At 33.9% G+C, this 17,921-nt stretch overlaps 1 protein-coding gene across 1 annotated transcript; it reads right to left on the bottom strand.

Annotated features, from left to right (window-relative positions):
- Positions 1–3,081: 3,081 nt before the first annotated feature.
- LOC117633277 lies at positions 3,082–7,262 on the bottom strand. Its single transcript, XM_034367012.1, has 3 exons — positions 6,889–7,262; positions 4,283–4,610; positions 3,082–3,524 (listed from the first exon to the last, which is right to left on the bottom strand). Exons 1-3 carry the CDS (start codon positions 7,034–7,036, stop codon positions 3,320–3,322), a joined length of 681 nt encoding a protein of 226 aa, XP_034222903.1. The 5' UTR covers positions 7,037–7,262; the 3' UTR covers positions 3,082–3,319.
- Between the last annotated feature and the right edge of the window lie 10,659 nt (positions 7,263–17,921).

The following is a 17,921-nucleotide window of genomic DNA, read 5'->3' on the forward strand; positions in this document are numbered from 1 at the left end:
GACATGCCTCTCAGACATTATGTTGTTGATGTAATATCTCTATATTTGTTGTTAATTATGGATTTGCAATTATGAAACCTTTTAATGCAGTAGCCATATTTTAGTAGAGTTTTTTATTTTAATTAAAAATAGCTAAAATTTTGCCTATACTTTTATAAATGTCAATTTTCATAAAAACTTTCAGATATAGCAAAAAACCCACTTGAAAAATACACAAATGCTCTCAAGATTAAAAGCCAGATAAACCTAAAAAGTTGTCAGTAAAATCGATTGCCTGCATCTCTGCAGGAAACTCCTTCCCTAGCTTCTCTAATCTTTCCACTGCAATGTTTAAACTCCTTTTGTAAACTACTCCCAACGAGCCTTTCCCAATTCTTCTTTGAACCTATTTGTAACTCTTCTCAACTGGTTGTATGAATGAAGCTCTCAAAGTAAATTCCTCATCAGGCAGTAGTCTAAAATTACCATTAATCTCAATTAGACCGTAGAAGTCAAATTTTGAAAATGCAAAATCCAGAAATTACGAGGGCCACACTTGAGAATATGATGAGAGCTACAGTTAAAACAAGAATTTGCTCTCACTTTCTTGTTTGTGGTAATTGGACTCCCGGATGGGTATTAGATTAGTGTTGCTTTGAGTGTTGTTTATGGTGCTACTTGTTATGATGCCGACCTTGAAGACAACTGTGGTGGACTCCTTGAGATCCCTTTTGACACGTCTGAGTGGTAAGTTTGCTTTAGCACAAATATAACTCCCACCGTTGAAAACAGCAACCCCGCAATTGCAGTCTTCCAAACAAGACCTTCATATCCACAAAAATCAGCCCAAAACCTGCTTGACCAAACATAAGCAATTTCTATGTAAGAGAAATTTATTTTTATTTTCTATAAATAACAAAGTGAATCAAAGCCACCTTAGCTTTAGATGTGTATGTATTTATACCCAATCAGTCCGAGGAGGAAAACTTTCAAAAGCAGAGCGAGGTTGAATGAAGGAAGCCCTGTTTTGTATCATACTAGAAAAGAAGATTTGAATTAATTACAACATGTTATTTGTTGGATAATATACCGGACAAGTCTGTTAAGAGATGATCGTCTGCGAAATATTAATATTTTTTTTTTACTTTTAGGTTTATGTGAGTTTTAATTTTGAGAGTATTGTGTCTTTTTAAGTGGAGTTTTTGTATGAGAACGAGGGATCAAACGGACAAGGGAGGCTAAACCAATTCTGCAAGCTATTTGATTGGAAAAAAGCAACAAAGAAAAAAAAATAGTTACAATCATAGAACAAAATATCGATAATTTTCTCGGTGAAATTATCGTTTTTTTGGGGCAGCAATATTTTAGCACATTTCCATATATATATCGTCGATTTATCGATAATTTCGCGAATATTTCAGTAACAATATTTTTGTTCAAGTTGCAACTTTAAATGGACTTATCGATAATATCGCGATATGAACTTACAAAATTAAACTCAGCCTTCAGATGAATCCCTCAGCCTCCGAAACTCAGCCTTTCTCTGTCTCTCAACTCAATCTTAACTCAACTCAGAAAAAAAAAATAATAGAAAGAGGAGAGCTAGAGAGAAGGGAAGAAGAGGGAAAAAAAAATTATGGAGTGGGTTTTTATGTTTTGCTGTTTTGGATTGTGATGAAGCGAGAGAGAAGAGGGAAGAGGAAGCAGGGAAAGAGACAGAGAGATAGAAAAAGAATGAAAAAAAAAAAAAAGCAGATAGAGGAGAGCGAGAGAGAGAAGGGAAGAAGAAGAGGGGAAAAAAAGGTATGGAGTGGGTCTTTATGTTTTATTGTTTTGGATTGTGATGGAGGAGAGAGAAGAGGGAAGAGGAAGAAGAGAAAGAGACGGAGAGAGACGGAGAGATAGAAGAAGAAAGGGGGAGAGAGTGTGTGTGTGTGTGTGTGTGTGAAACGGAAGAGGAAGAAGAGGTATAAATAAATAAAATTAAAAGGGAGAGATGGGTGAATGCCAAAAAGAGAGAGAAGGAAAGTTGAGTGTATCTTCAACCTTGGGAAGTTCAGACAAAATAAAGGATTAAAAAAAACCTTGGGAAGTGGGAGTGAGAGCCAGGGAAACGTGAAAGTACTTGGGAAGTGGGAAATGTGACTTAATTACTTAATATAATTTATTTCTTTTCTATTTAATCCATTTAATGTTATTGATTATTTTATTATTCATTATAAGTACTTACATTACTAAATTCTCCTTCAAATTGTTGCTTAATTACTTAAATCTCTATAATCATTTTCATTATTTGCTATTTAATTCTTCCTTGGATAAATTTATTTATGTTCTTAGTTAATTTTCAATCTTCACTATTATTTTTTAAGCATGGTAAAGTGCCTAATTTTCATGAAAAATCAAATTGGTTTACATCTTTAATTATTTTTCAATTTTTGATAAATAATAAATATAAGAACGTGTACCATGTCCAATGAATAACGTGAAATAAATTGTTGCTTAATTACTTAAATTTCTATAATCATTTTCTTTATTTCCTATTTAATTCTTCATTGGATAAATTTATTTATGTTCTTAGTTAATTTTCAATCTTCACTATTATTTTTTAAGCATGATAAAGTGCCTAATTTTCATGACAAATCAAGTTGGTTTACATCTTTAATTATTTTTCAATTTTTGATAAATTAATAGATATAACAACGTGTACCATGTCCAGTGTATCTTATCATGCAATTTATAAAGTGTAAAATATTGTATTAAAAAATAATAAATAAATTACTAAGGGGTGTTTAATTCTCTTTATTAATTACTTCAGATTTTCTAAGTCACAGAATTTATCAGGTCGCAATATAATCAACTTAAATCACACAAACCCACTTGCAATGCATTTCCTTCCCTTTTTTTTTTTTTGGGTCCAAATAATAGATGATTGACTAAATAAACTTCTTCTAAAGTTTCATTAAAAATTTCCATGTATTTATCATAATTTCCGTGATTTTATCCGATTTTTATCGATATCGATATTTCCATCAATATTTCCGTGTTTTTGAACCACTGATGTTTCTGAAACTATCGATATTTAAGACCTTGGTTACAATTATGTAATGGATCAACAAACTTAATACACGTACAAAAACAAGTTACTCAAAACCAGAGACAGAAGAACTGTCATATATAACAACATCATAATGAAACAATTGAACCAAACATTACAACACTCCGTTAATAGCACATCAAAGGAAGAGCTGCATACACTGGTTGATACAAACGGAAGCAACATTCTCTTATCGTAACTTTTGCCTGAAGGCACAAAATACACTTTGAAAGATGACAAAAATCTTCAGAGGGCAATGATTTTCCTATGCAAATGCTCCCCAGTGGCACCTCCCTCTCCATCATGATCATGAAAAACAAGTGTCAACATTCCTACCAAACAAAGCACCGACCCAACAAGAAGTTTGTCGTACCGCTCCACCCAGTGAAACTTGAGCTGACTGGCACCATAGAATGACAATGCAACCAGTGAAGTCATCACGGTTATGGTGCTGTAATTCAATACCATGAAGCAAGGATCTTTATGTTAGCGGAAGGAGTTTCCAAATCACTATAAATTAGACCACATACAGGCAATTGATCAGAACATCATGTCAGTAATTCAATGATTTCAATGCCCAATTAAATTAAATGCTAGGCCGACCAGAAAACCATCAACCTAGCAGCAACCAAGTAATAGAAAGTCAATTCTGGATGTTCAGAAATCTAAACTGTCTGGTAAACCACAAAAGCCACTTAGGCAAACACTTCACAAGGTCTGCTCAACACAAAGATTTCTGAGACAAACTGAGAAAATGAAATATCCAAAGAAAAAAAAGGAAGTTTGGAAGGAATTATGTCAGGTTCGTGTTGCTGATGGCTGAAAAATGTTTAAGTTCACACTGGAAAAGCTCCAGGGGGTCAATAAAGATTTCCAAATCAAGGTTGATAGAAACATCAGTGCATATTGACTGAAATGTTCCCAAATATAAATGAAAACATAACTGAATAATATTGATTGAAGCCATTATTTATTTGAGAAGAAGAGGAATGTGCACATTTAACTTTGCGTTGGTTATCTATTCTTCCCTCAGTGAAACGTGGGTGCAAAAAGCCACTTCTCTTCAAAACGTTTTGTGCCAATTTACTAACCAAAAAAGCTACTAATTAAGTTCTCGCACTTGCTCATGAAAGTTCCAGCAACCAAGTCATAACTAGGTAATCAAGAGACAAACAAGAAATTCAAAACTTGATCCTAAAATATTGATACCTGAATAGCAGCACTATGATAGCAAGCACCATCATGGAAGATGAATTCCCAACAGCAAGAAATACCGGAAGTGTGGTTGCACAAGGAGACAATGCAGGAACGAGTACAAGTCCTGCAACAGCCATCTTTTCCATGGGTTGGTTGTGTGAATGACTGTGACCGCCTTTTCCAGTTAAGAACAACAAAATGTAACCGCCACCAAGAACTACGAGCAGAAGCGAAGCAAGTTTATGTACTGTTTCCTCGCCAGCTATGGTATTTGCCATGGTGACTGCGGTTATACCGAGTATTGAAGTGGAAATTACATGCAAGACTGCTCCAAATGCAGCTGCACAAGAAAATATCAGAGTGAACATGAGTCCTGAAAGCACTGTCACAATAACATTTAAACACTGAATTTTTATGCATTTTTTTCAGAATCTATAATCTTGTATCGGTGAACTCAGAACAAAAGAAAAGAAAACCTTTTACAGAGATATAGCTTGGCTTAAATATATGGGCATCTTCCAGATCAAGGACTCATGCATTCCCATTTACTATAAACCTCAGTCAGGTAACCCAAAATCAACCAACCAGCTTCACTATAGTGTTAGAATTTTTCGTTTAGAAAAAACGAAGTTAATATGTTTCGGGACAGAAAAGGAAAGCACTGGTCAAGTCTAGATCTGCTGAAGTATTAACGAAAAGGACACCACAAAGTGTCCTCAGGAAAGAAAATTTGATTGTAATCCTTCCTAGGTGGCCCTTACAAGGTGTTCTTGACAACCAAAGCCTTTTTCTTGAAAAGAAACCAAAGCCTTCAGCATTGCACTAAAGAATGGTACTGCGATTTAATAATAGGTTCATCAAACCCCACCTTTGAAAAAGTAAAGGCACCTGAGTCAACTTTTAAGCCATGTCTACAGGAATTGTTTAGCTCAAATAGGTAAAGTTTTTAAGTCAATAAATATTAGTCAGACTCAACAGAAACTTTTCTACATGTTTTCAAGGGTCATGAAGTTTATTGAGGCAGGCATATAACCAATGCACTACAATGAACAAAGTGTAACAGCTTGTACTATAGTATGGAATTTTTATTGTTTCTTCAAGATCTTTCATAGTACAAGACTTTTTCAGCATACGTCCTCATTTAGATACCCAAATACTTTGCAAAAGAACTAAGTTGTTTTTAATGTGGACTGGGAGGCTGCAATATCTCAGGCAATTATGAAATTTTAATTGGTCAGTGTTGTTATCGATAGACTAATAATTGTACTGCCAGTTTGGTAATAGGGGTCTTTCTTGTACCTTCATGGTTGGATTGCTTGTTATCTTGCAATATTTCTATTCTGTTTACATCAATAAAATATATATATATGTGTGTGTGTGTGTGTGTGTGTGTGTGTTTCTTGTTATAAAAAATAATAAAAAATAAATAAAATGTTCTTGGCAATCCTTATTTTGATTTCTTTGATAGGATAGACAATGCTAAATTTTAAGCACATCCATCTCCTAAAACTAACTTTTGAAAAACAATAAATTTAAATAAGCATATGAGAGAGACGCAGAGACAGAGAGAGCGAGAGAGAGAGAGAGAGAGAGAGAGAGAGAGAGAGAGAATTTTAAAACATGTAAATGTGTCCTGCAATTAGTTATGTAAAGGATTACGGCTTATGAATAGTTAAGAAAATTGTTGTTTGAAGTTAGCATGATTGGAAAAGAGTACAGGTTCTAAAGTGCATGCGCTAAAATGACTCAGTTTTGTTGGATGCAATAATGCTTGGAATCAAACAAAAAAAATGTTGTAAAATAGTAATGGTGATACAGAAAGAGAGACAGACAGACGGATAGACAGACAAGGACAGAGACAGAGAGGAGGGGAGGGAGGAAGAAGAAGAAGGATGAAAACTAAAGTCCCTCAGGGATCTCACGCAGGGTTTAAAGTGTACAAGCCAGACAGATGGCATCACCCAGTCTAATATGAAAAATTCTCCAACTTTGTAAACTATACACTCCCAAAATTCTTACTATGAGAACCAAAGACCACATATAACACCTTTTTTCCCAGTAGACAAGGCAAGGCAGCTGCAAACTTACTTAGGAAACCTTGTAATGAGGAAAGTAAAATGGACTAGAGAATGTTCCAAGCAACGCCAAATTGAATTTTGATTTTAGACCATTCGTCCAGATTGCCTGGTATCTATCTAATCTAAGCAGATTAAGCTTGCTTAGCTCTCTCTAATGCAATGCCAAATTATCCTACAGTTGAATTGTGCAGCATCAAAGAGAACTGGGTTATGACTGGAAAGCAACAAATTTAAACAAGGGTTCCCTAAAGGTCCTTTACAGCTTTTACCTAAACTTGAAAAATCATGTATCTAATCCTCTAATTTTCCTCCAATTCTTAAACTCAAAAAAGTGAAATGCTTAAAACTTAAAAGCAAAGAAAAAAAATCATGGCAGATCCAGAATTCTTCTAAACTAGTTTACACCATGAACATCACAGGAAAGCACATTTTCACTCTCAATTTTACCTTCACCTTCACCTTCATGAGCAATGACTATGACTCTGTGAGTGACCAAACAACCCTAGAAAATGAAAAATGGAGGATCAAGAGGAAACGTACTGACGAAGAGAGTGCGGGAGAGAGTCCATTTCTGGGCTCGGCCTACGATGGAGAAGGGGAGCCAATGCGTGGGTATGAAGGAATGCAGAAGCGACACCGTTGCGATTCCTCCGATGGTTGACAGATCTTCAGCGCTGAAATTGTTCATTTTCAACCCCAAAAGAAAATCCTTAGAAATCTCACAGATTAGATACTACATTACGTTTCAGCCTTGAGATTTCTTATTTTGTTGTTGCACCAATTGCTAATTGGGAACTGGAAATGAGTTTGTGGAGATCTGCAAGAAGACGGATCCGAGTCGGGTCGGATTTCACCCTCTTGGGTTAAATCTCAACAACAGCCCACGGACCAAAACAGAAAAGGAAAGTAATTACCAATTCCGGCCCCTAAATTTGTAGGTAACTTGCGATTTGCCCCGCTATATACTTTTGTTTTTGGTGAACCCCTGCAATATACTTTACCCTTCTAGAAAATTAAGGGCCGTTTGGTATCCCACTTGGTTCTAATTTTATAAATTCAAAAACAGATTTTAAGTCCAAAGCCCAATAAAACCGTTTGTTAGGCCAATTTTTAAAAAATCCAAACTCAAAAAATCTCAATTATTACAAACAAAAAAGTGAGGTTTTATATATATTTCTCTCTCTCTCTCTCTCTCTCTCTCTCTCTCTCTCTCTTTTGTTAATTTCAATTTTGGAATTAGGGTTTCTGATTTTCTCATTTTAGTTTCAATTTTTTTTTCAGATCTTAAAAATAGTTTAAAATTCAATACAAAACAAGTTTTTATATCATAAAATCAGTATTTAAACATTCATGTTTTTTATATAAAAAAAAATTTCAGGATTTTTGAGTTCATTTTTTTGAGTAGGATACCAAACAACCCTAAGATCCTAACCTAAATTATTAAAATTAGCAAATAATCCTTTTATGGCCAAATTTCCTTATATAAGCTCAACAAAGACTTTCTTTGGGGAGATGTTGAAGGAGCCAAGAAGATTCAGCTCACAAGTTGGGGCTAGGTGTATGACCCAAAACTAAAAGGGGCTAGGAATTAAGAAAACCATGTAGATGAACCAAGCCATGCTTGCCAAAGCAACTTGGAGAATTTGTCAACATGAGCAAGGTTTGTGGATCTCTATGTTCTGATATAAATATTTAATAGATTTTTCTCTTCTAGATGATGGGTACAAGATCTCTAAGGAGGCCTCAAGTAACCATTGTTTCCAATTTCTTCTTAAGACACCCTAAACGAAATTGGAACTTCAAATTCAAATATTTAACAAAAAATTAGAGTTCTAAAACATACCATAAATCTTTTAATCCTAAATTGGTAAATAAATAAACTCAAATAACTCATAAACTAAAACAAAACAAGATTTAATTAAATTCATAACATTAATAAAAGAATGGTTCGATAACTTGTTGAAGATTTTCATAATATAAAGTTATTGTAAAAAGCGACCGGTCGTTGGCAAGAAGCTACATACTTCGTCTCAGTATAAAACGACCGGTCATCACATGTTTGGGGTGCGATTTTGAAATACCTTTTAGGTGTTTAGATGTGTCTCTTGGTGCCTAAGTGTTTGAATTACTCTCCTCCATCATATTTCACAAATTAAAACCTTCTAGAGACTATAATATGTAGAAATAACTTCTAGATATTCTTGAGTATCTTTGTCACATTCTTGAGTGTGTTCGGGGTTGTCTGTGGTTGTGCAAAACATTGACAACATATAGTTTTAAAGCTAGGCTTCATTGTATCCACATGGATTATTTGCTTAACCTTGTTGCACACAAGTAGTGAGGGCAAATAAAGTCTGAAAGATAATGTATCCACATGGATTATTTGCTTAACTTTCTTGTCATAGAACCAAATGATTCAATAAGTGTTAACACCGTTATCAAATCTACAGATGCTGAATTTTGTAAGGGTAGATTTCAATCTATACATAAAGACACTAAGGAATTGGTGAAGGTTCCACCAAGGGTTGAGAACCAAGAACAAAATCTGTCTAATGCATCTAATAATGATGACGAACCTAGTGAGACTAGAAAGAACAAAAGAAAAAGAATTGAAAAATCTTTTGGACCGGATTTCATTATGTATCTAGTTGAAGGTACAAGAGACTCACATAGTAAGACAATTACGATTACATCAAGTACACAGTCGAATCCTCTTACATTTGAGGAAACAATGAAATCACAAGATGCAGCTTTTTGGAAAGAAGCAATCAATGATGAGATTGACTCAATCATGGGCAATAAAACCTGGAAATTAGTTGACTTACCCCCTATTCTAAACCAATAGGGTGTAAGTGGATCTTCAAAAAGAAGATGAAAGCAGATGAAACTATTGACAAGTTTAAAGAAAGGTTGATTGCCAAAGGCTTTACACAAAAGAAAAGCATAAAAAACTTTAATAAATATGCTCCAGTTGCTAGGACAACAACCATAAGAGTTCTCATAGCCTTAGCATCTATCTACAAGTTTGAATTCACTAAATGGATGTTAAGACAACATTCTTAAATGGTGAATTAGATGAAGAGATCTATATGCATCAACCAGAAGGTTTTGTCATGCCCAGACAAGAGCATAAAGTGTGCAATTTAATTAAATCATTATATGGTTTAAAAAAAGCACCAAAACAGTGGCATGAAAAGTTTGATAAGGTGATTGTATCCAATGGATTTAGGATACATGATTCAGACAAATGTGTTTAGCAAGTTTCAAAATGGAAAGGGAGTTATCATTTGCTTATATGTAGATGATATATTAATCTTTGGAATTGATTTAGAAGTTATAAACACAGCAAAGAAATTCTTATCATCAAGTTTTGATATGAATGACATAGGTGAAGTTGATGTTATACTTGGTATGAGAATCAAAAGATATAATGATGGATTGATATTGACTCAATCACATTATATTGAGAAGATACTTAGAAAATTTTATAATTTTGATTGTACTCTGGTTTTAACACCTTATGACCCACATATCAAGTTATATCCTAACAATGGAAGAGCAATAGATCAATTGGAATATTCTAGAGTGATTGGATGTTTAATGTATGCAATGACTTTTATTGTGAATCTCAGTGAGATTAATGAATTGTAAATGAAAGAATACAAACTCTATTTTGGGGGCAGCAGAGGTGGCTTTGGAGTTGGCTTGGGTTGTTTTCTTCCTAAAAGCGATGATTGGGATATTGTCATAATCTGACAATTTTTTTTTTTCTGGAGTCTTGACAATGAGACTTTTGTAAGGTTTCTTTTTAGTTGTAACATTACTTAGACACATGTAAAATAAAAAAAATAAATAAAAGAAAAGCATTAGTAAGCGTTAGGTAATGTGAAAATATTGATGTGAAGAAGTTAATAAATCTTAACTTATTTAGTTTTTTCCTTGTAAAAGAACTTAAAAGAACTTTCATAACTACAAGTCTATACCTTTTCTTTGAATCTGAAGTGAGCTCTACTGGAGAAGTGCTGGGTGAAATGGTGAATTTGAGGTTTTATGAGGAGAAAATAAAGTCGGTGGGGTTTCTCTATATGATGGTTTTTTCTTGTAATGGTCGGATTTAATTGAAGTGCTATTTGATCGAATAATTGGATGCCAAGCTACTAAATAACAACTGGAAACTACAACTACTTTTTCAAAACACTTTTGAATTTAGAAACTTTTTTACCCAGTGTTAGGATCTTTTTTTGTCAGAAGGCTTGTCCGGGCTTGTTGATTCTTGGACCGCATAGAGTGGTGACTCAAGCATTCTTTGCCCCTTTTTAGTTTTTTCCTTGTAAAAGAGCTGAAAAGAACTTTCCTAACTACAAGTCTATACCTTTTCTTTGAATCTGAAGTGAACTCTGTTGGAGAAGTGCTAGGTCAAAGGGTGAAGATGTAGGTGGAGCTTGTTTTTAGAAAAGTGGTGGAGTGAGTGGAAGCAGTTGGGTAACCATATCTTTCTTTTCGTGTTCAACCAATTTTTGATCAAATGACTTGGAGCTTGATTGAAGAAGTTTCACTTTGTCATTTTGGATAAGTAGATCGCTTATGTTCGAATCATTTTTCATTGTGCCAAATCAAAGCTGAAATTTTTAAAACTACCCTCTTGCTCCTAGAATTGCATCTGGGAACTCTTGTTGGTTGGTAAAACCTTTCTCGACAACTAACTCATAGCAAGAAGTTCTAAACAACTGCTATGATGGTCTTCTAATAATCATGACATTGGTTTTATCGATTGACTCTTTAAGAACAAAACTCACTTTAAACCTATATTCAAAATTCATATAATGTTTTAATAATCAAAGATAGTTGTGCTTAAATTTTATAAAAAACATTTAGATGAAGAAATTTGATTGTTGTGTTTTGGACAAACCAGCTGATCACTATGGGGACTGTTCTCAGTTGTTTGCAGCAAGACGTGCATGCTGTGTACCACCATCCATTACGCATATCAAATCGTGTAATCTCTACTCTACATAGAACATAAGCATCGTAGAACATGTTTAAAGAAAGTGGTTAATATAATGAAAATAATTATAAAACAAAGAGTGATAAGAGAAAAGTGAAATAAGTTTTAGTTTTAATAATTTATAAGGTTGTGTATTGAGTTAAGAATAATACAAAGGCAAAAGAAGAAGGTTGGTGTTTTTACCTTGTGCACATCTAGATCAAGAACATTCAAATCTTCCACATATAGTTTTTTAGCAGCTTCTAATTGTTGAGGTCTCATTTGTTGCATTACAGAAGGAGGCACGATCCTAACAACATGTGTAGAATCGCTAAAGCTGTGTTTTTTTTTTATATTTAATTTTTTATAAGAAGGGGTTGTTAGCTTAGGTTAAATGAGAAACACATTTGTATATTAAGAAAAAAAAAAGGGGGGGTAAAAAATCACACGTCGTTTTGTATGGCGCCAATTCTTATACATCTGGATTGACGAAAATCAAAGTTGAAACATTGATGTTTAGAACAGTTTTTCATGCGTGTTTATAAATGACAAATCAAATTTTACTTTATTTAAAATGAAGTATGAATAATGGAAAAAAGTAAAAATAAGTTGGATATGTTGGAATTGTTTAACCTTGATGCTTGTAAAAGCCGCAAATATTGGTGTTAGTAACTGTTCTAAAGCTTTGAACATCAAAGGTCTTTGCAGTGTAACCCCAAATTATGATTTTAACACCCTCTCTTCTAGATCAACAGACATCAAAGAAAAAACATTTTAATAAGAGGTGTAACAATTTGAAAATTTATAGATGCTTTGTTAACATCTTAACCTGATATTTTAAATGTAAATTTCACATTTTGTTTCAAGTCTTCAGTTGCCAACCATTTTTTCTTCCAAAACATCTTGCAATTTGACACATTAGCATTGTAAGGTTATTAAAATGTGTAAAAACTGCTAATAAATACATATTATACATAAATGCATATTTTTGGAGGATATATATATTAGGCTTTTGATCACAAAACGTCCCTGACGTTTGCGAAACTATCAAATTGCATCCTTAAAGTTTTTTTGATCACTCATGGTTCCTAACGTTAATATAGGTGCTCTTAAATAGTCCATCTGACAAAAAAACTGTTAAATCCATGGATATAATCATCAAATCAATCCAAAATTATATAATTAAAAATATATATATATATAGATATATTGTATTTCCTTCCCTTCTCTCTTTCTTTTCTTCTTCTTCTTGCACTCCTCAATTATAAGCAAAAATTGATACATGTATGTCTGTGAGCAAATGGCAATTTTTTTCTCGAAAACATTCAACTTCCAAAATAATTCCAGAAAGTTCCACACATTCATTTTCTTTTTCATAATCTATCATGCAAACAACCCAGCTTTTCTTCTTCCTCGCTTCTTCTATAACCTCATTGGCTACATATACTGCATCTATATTTTGCGTCTGATGCAAGAGCATCTACAAGCCTGATAGACTGAGTGGGCCCCTTAGCAAACTTAGCTTGGGTGTTAACTGGCCCCTTAGCCAACAACCTCGTTTTCAACTTATTATCAAATAAAAGACTGACCAAAGATTTCCACTGTAGAAGTGCTTCAAGTGATTGCCCCATCTGCATAAGTTCAAAATATCTTAAAGATCTCAGATTATTATTTAACATAAAATGTTGTAGGAGTCTTCATTGTCTACACCCCAAAAATGTAATATATGCAAATGGCAACTCCGCGAGAAGCAAGTCCTCACAACTTCCATAGTCTTCTAGTAGAACACTTCCTAATAATTTTGTCTGAACAAATCAGTGAAAGTCCGACCACAAAAAAGATGGAAAAAAAATCCACAGACACAGACACAGTAGAGCATGTGAAAAATCCACAGACACAGACCCATTTGCTTATAATTGAGGAGTGCAAGAAGAAGAAGAAAGAAAAAGAGAAGGGAAGGAAATAAAATATATATTTTTTATAATTTTGGATTGATTTGACGATTATATCCCTGAATTTAACAGTTTTTTTGACTGAGGAACTATTTAAGAGCACCCATATTAATGTTAGGGACCATGAATGATACAAAAAAACTTTAAGGATGCAATCTGATAGTTTCGTAAATGTCAAGGACGTTTTGTGATAAAAAGCCTATATATTATTACCTGTGAGGATGTCATTGTTATCTATGCGAGAGAATAAGTGGGTATAATCAAGAAAATAAAATTGATGTCATGGAATGTATGAGTGAGCATCTGACAACTCTGTGAAAATTGTTCTTGCATTGAAGAACAATTGTGCAACATGCGGGACAACTTTGTTTTATGTTTTACTCGACCCAATATAAAAATGTGTGATCTCAGAAACACATCTTGGTTTTATTATTGGAGCCACTAAATCATAATCAATCTCTTTGACAGTGGCTAATATTGCATATGTCTACTTGATTGAAAGAAGAAGAAGAAAAAAGTTAGCAACAAATAGACTAGTAAATCCCAATGAATTATTGAATTTTAATATGGCATATAACAGAACAACTAAAGCAATGGATGAATCTAATAAACTAAAACCATGTATGATTAATAAGGGGAAAAAACCTAAGAAGTCTATATTTACTTTCCAACAAAACCCAGTTTCTGATCCTAAACCGTAATATGATAATAGTGTTTGCAAATAAAGCTACCATAACAATGATTTAGAGGTGATAAGTAATAGGAAATTTTTATTCTATCACAATGAAATAATTTCTTTGATAATTCTGAAGTGTTCTTTGAGACTACAACGAATGTTTTTTAATAATTGGTTAACCTGCCTACAATTCTACCTTTATTGTGATACTCATTAGCTCGCAAAAAATCCTCTATAACTTACAATAAGGCAATCCTTGGTTGCAACAAATTTTAAAAGTTTTGCGATGTTGTAAATATTATAGGTTACTATATAATATTTATTGTAACTATCTTGAAAGAATAGGTGCTAAGTGAGATTGATTTGAAAGAACATATGCTAAATGAGATTGGTTTTGGTTAAGGCCAACTACTCAACTGCTTCTACATCATTTACTGTAACTAATTAATAAACTAATGCATTTATTTTTCTAAATTTGCACATCATTCACATGACACCTTCTATAGTGCACCAAGCGCATGGATGTGCCTTTTGTCTGTAATGGAGCATGTGCAACGCACATGCTATTTGATTTATAAACATAACCTGCTATAGCAGGTAAAGGTTAAGGCTTCTTTCTCTAGTATTTAGGAATTCTCATGACAGTAACATGTGAAGGTTTAGAGAGATTCTCACGAAAGCAAGAGGTCAATATTAAGGAGGATTCTCACCACAGCTTCAGGTCAAGATTAAGGGGGATTCTCACCACAGCTTCAACTTAAGATTAAGGGGAATTCTCACGAAAGCAACATGTAAATGTTTTTCTCTAGTATTTAGGGATTCTCACGAAAGCTTCCTCTAGTATTTAGGAATTAGTTTCCAAAGGTTTAAAGCACTGGATATCACTGGGGTTAAAGCTTTCTAAGGATAGTATTGAGCAATCTTCCCTATCTCTTGTTAAGCTATAACTAACCTCACCTTTTTTAAAGTTAATTATGTTTATGGATAAAACTTAACCTCACCTAAGTTTTGTACAAAATTTGAATTTAATTTGTTTGGGTAGGTAACTTTATTCTAAATTGTAAAATTTGCATGAAAGTCAGTAGCATTGCAATTTGACATGAGAATTTCATTGGATGTTTAGAAGATGATTTATTGGAGCACAAAAACACAATTGCATAGGGGTAATGCAATGACTAGTTTTTGTTTGTCAATTGGCATATGTGTTGGCATATTACTTTCCAATTGAGTTTGTTTGATATGACTAGCGAGAATGCAATTTCATATATGGTTCAATAAAAATCAGTTTGATAAATGGAATATGAGTTGACATGTTATTTTTTGAGTTTATTCGATATGACTGACTAAAATTCAATTATATAGGGTTCATGCAATTTGTTTCTATGATTTGGCAATTGTATATGAGTTGACATATGTTATGTGGTGAAGATTCCTCAATTGATTGGCAACTATTTACTTAAGGTTTAAAGCACTTGGTTTGAAGTTTTGTAATGGTAGTATTGAAGAATCTCATTTTATCTTTTGATAAACCCTAATCTTTTGTAAAATTAGTATTGCGTAATATGACTAGTGGTTTGCTAAACCCTAACCTCATCACTTTAAGTTAATTTTTGAAAGCGTAATATGAATTTAGTTGTTGTGGGTGGGTAACCTTATTAAAAATTGTAAAATTGTAAAATTGTCATTACAATCAGTAGGCTGAGAACAATCATTAAAAGTGTTTCGTGATGCCTCGAAATTATATTGGACATGCAGAATGTGATATATTATAGCACGAAAATGCAATTGCTTAAGGGTAATGCAATTTCATATCACCTAGTTGGCAATTGACATACTTGTTACTTTTCGATTGAGTTTATTTGATAAGACAACTTTTTGTTTTGTGTAATATGTTGTATTCTTGGATATTCGAACTATGAAATGAGTTAAAAGATTTAAAAAATTTTGGGTGGTAACCTAATATGCATTTAATTTCGTTCACATATTATTAAAAATTGTAAAATTTCCGTAAAAGTGGATAGCATAAGAACAAGCATTGAAATAGTTGTGGATGCCTGAGAATTACGTTGAATGCGTAGAGGGAGATATATTGGAACACAAACATGCAATGACTAAGGGTCCTGCAATTTCATATCTCATTTGGCAATTGCATATGAGTTGAAATGTTATTTTCCCATTGAGTTTGTGTGATATAATCTAACAATTTGCATATGAGTTGACATGTTATTATTTTTGATTGAGTATATTTGATATGATAAAATAGTTTTCTTGTTTAATATAGGCTCATCATTAATTGGAATTATAAAATGGTGAGAAAGAAAAGTAAAGTGCATAATAAGGGCAAAAATCCAAACACAACAAAAGATGAGTCAAAGATGGTGATTAGTCGCAAGATTGGTTATTTTCACTATCTATAAGAGCAACTCCGCCCATTTGCCCCTAGCCATGGCAAGGGGGGAGGTAGGGCAGCCACTATTCATGTGAATAGTGGTTGCCCTTGCAAATAGTATTTTGTGTTTCCACCTATTACCATGGCTAAGGGCAATTACTATTTATTTTTTTAAAATTTTTTTCACAAATTTTTTTACCTCAATAATTAATTTACATAATATTTTCAGATAAGATTTCCGGGTTCCTACGTGTCAAGACTATTCATAATCGGATAAAATTTCCGGATAAGATTTTTGGGTTCAAATTTCAGATGAATTTCAAAATTCAAAATTTAGATAAATTTTTGGGTTCAAATTTCGAATGAATTTCAAAATTCAAAATTCATACAAATTTGGGTTCAAATTTCGGATGAATTTCAAATTTCATCCAATCAAATCAAGCCACGTGGCATGTCTATCTTGCCAAAATTTTCTATAAAACCAGAGGCTCAGCTCATACCTCTCACACCACGTCTTTCTATATTTTCGTTTATCAGAGTTTAGAATTCATACTCCATTCATTCTCAATGGAAGATTTTAGGAGATGCTTGGAGAGGCAAGAGCGAGAAACAAATTAGAGAAACCGTAAAGCAGATGAAATCAATGAGTTGCAGAGACAAGTCGATGAACAAGTTGTCATAGGAGTGGCTTTGCAAGATGAAGAGAACCAAGGTCGCCGCCGTGGTTCACAAGTCTTCCGCCGCCGGAATGTGGACAGACATAGGCATTCTCGAGGTAAGAATCTTTTGGAAGATTATTTTATCCCAACTTCTTTGTACTCTGATGTTGATTTTCGAAGGCAATTTAGAATGCAACCTCATTTGTTCAATAAAGTCATGCATGATATTTGCAATTATGATGCATACTTTGTTCAAAAGTGTGATGCTACTGGGGTTTTGGGGCTTCTTCCGGAGCAAAAGCTTACAGCTGTTATACGAATGTTGGCGTATGGAGCATCTGCTGATCAGGTGGATGAGATTGCCCGGATGGGGAAGTCCACTACGTTGGAGGCTTTGGTAAGATTTTGTCAAGCTGTTGAAACTCTGTACACTAGGGACTACCTGCGTAGACCTACTCCCAGGGACCTCCAACGGCTTCTACAAAAAGCCGAAGCTCGAGGATTTCCAGGAATGATTGGTAGCATCGACTGCATGCACTGGCAATGGAAGAATTGCCCAACTGCCTTGCAAGGTGATTACGGAAATAGAAAAGGCCAAAAAAGTATCATCCTTGAAGCCGTTGCTGGCTTCGACACATGGGTTTGGCATGCCTTCTTTGGAGTTGCAGGATCCCAAAATGACCTCAACGTGCTGGGTCAATCCCCGGTCTTCAACGATGTATTGAGAGGCCAAGGCCCCAATATCACCTATCAAGTCAACAATACAGTGTACCAGACGGGGTATTATCTAGCTGACGGCATCTACCCGAGGTGGACCACTTTTGTCAAATCCATTCCGAATCCCCGATCCCATAAGCAAAAATTATTTGCTACCTATCAAGAAGGATACAGGAAAGATGTCGAAAGGTGTTTT

The sequence above is a fragment of the Prunus dulcis genome, chromosome 6, assembly GCF_902201215.1.
Source record: "Prunus dulcis chromosome 6, ALMONDv2, whole genome shotgun sequence".
NCBI classification, from domain to species: domain Eukaryota; kingdom Viridiplantae; phylum Streptophyta; class Magnoliopsida; order Rosales; family Rosaceae; genus Prunus; species Prunus dulcis.

What these genes read in the sequence shown, in the direction of transcription:
- LOC117633277 (XM_034367012.1), bottom strand. Translation starts at nt 7,036, where the DNA reads ATGAACAATTTCAGCGCTGAAGATCTGTCAACCATCGGAGGAATCGCA. An exon ending in CTCCCGCACTCTCTTCGTCA is followed by an intron (nt 4,611 to 6,888) that starts GTACGTTTCCTC and finishes TTTCTTGTGCAG; the next exon opens with CTGCATTTGGAGCAGTCTTG. An exon ending in ATCATAGTGCTGCTATTCAG is followed by an intron (nt 3,525 to 4,282) that starts GTATCAATATTT and finishes ATTGAATTACAG; the next exon opens with CACCATAACCGTGATGACTT.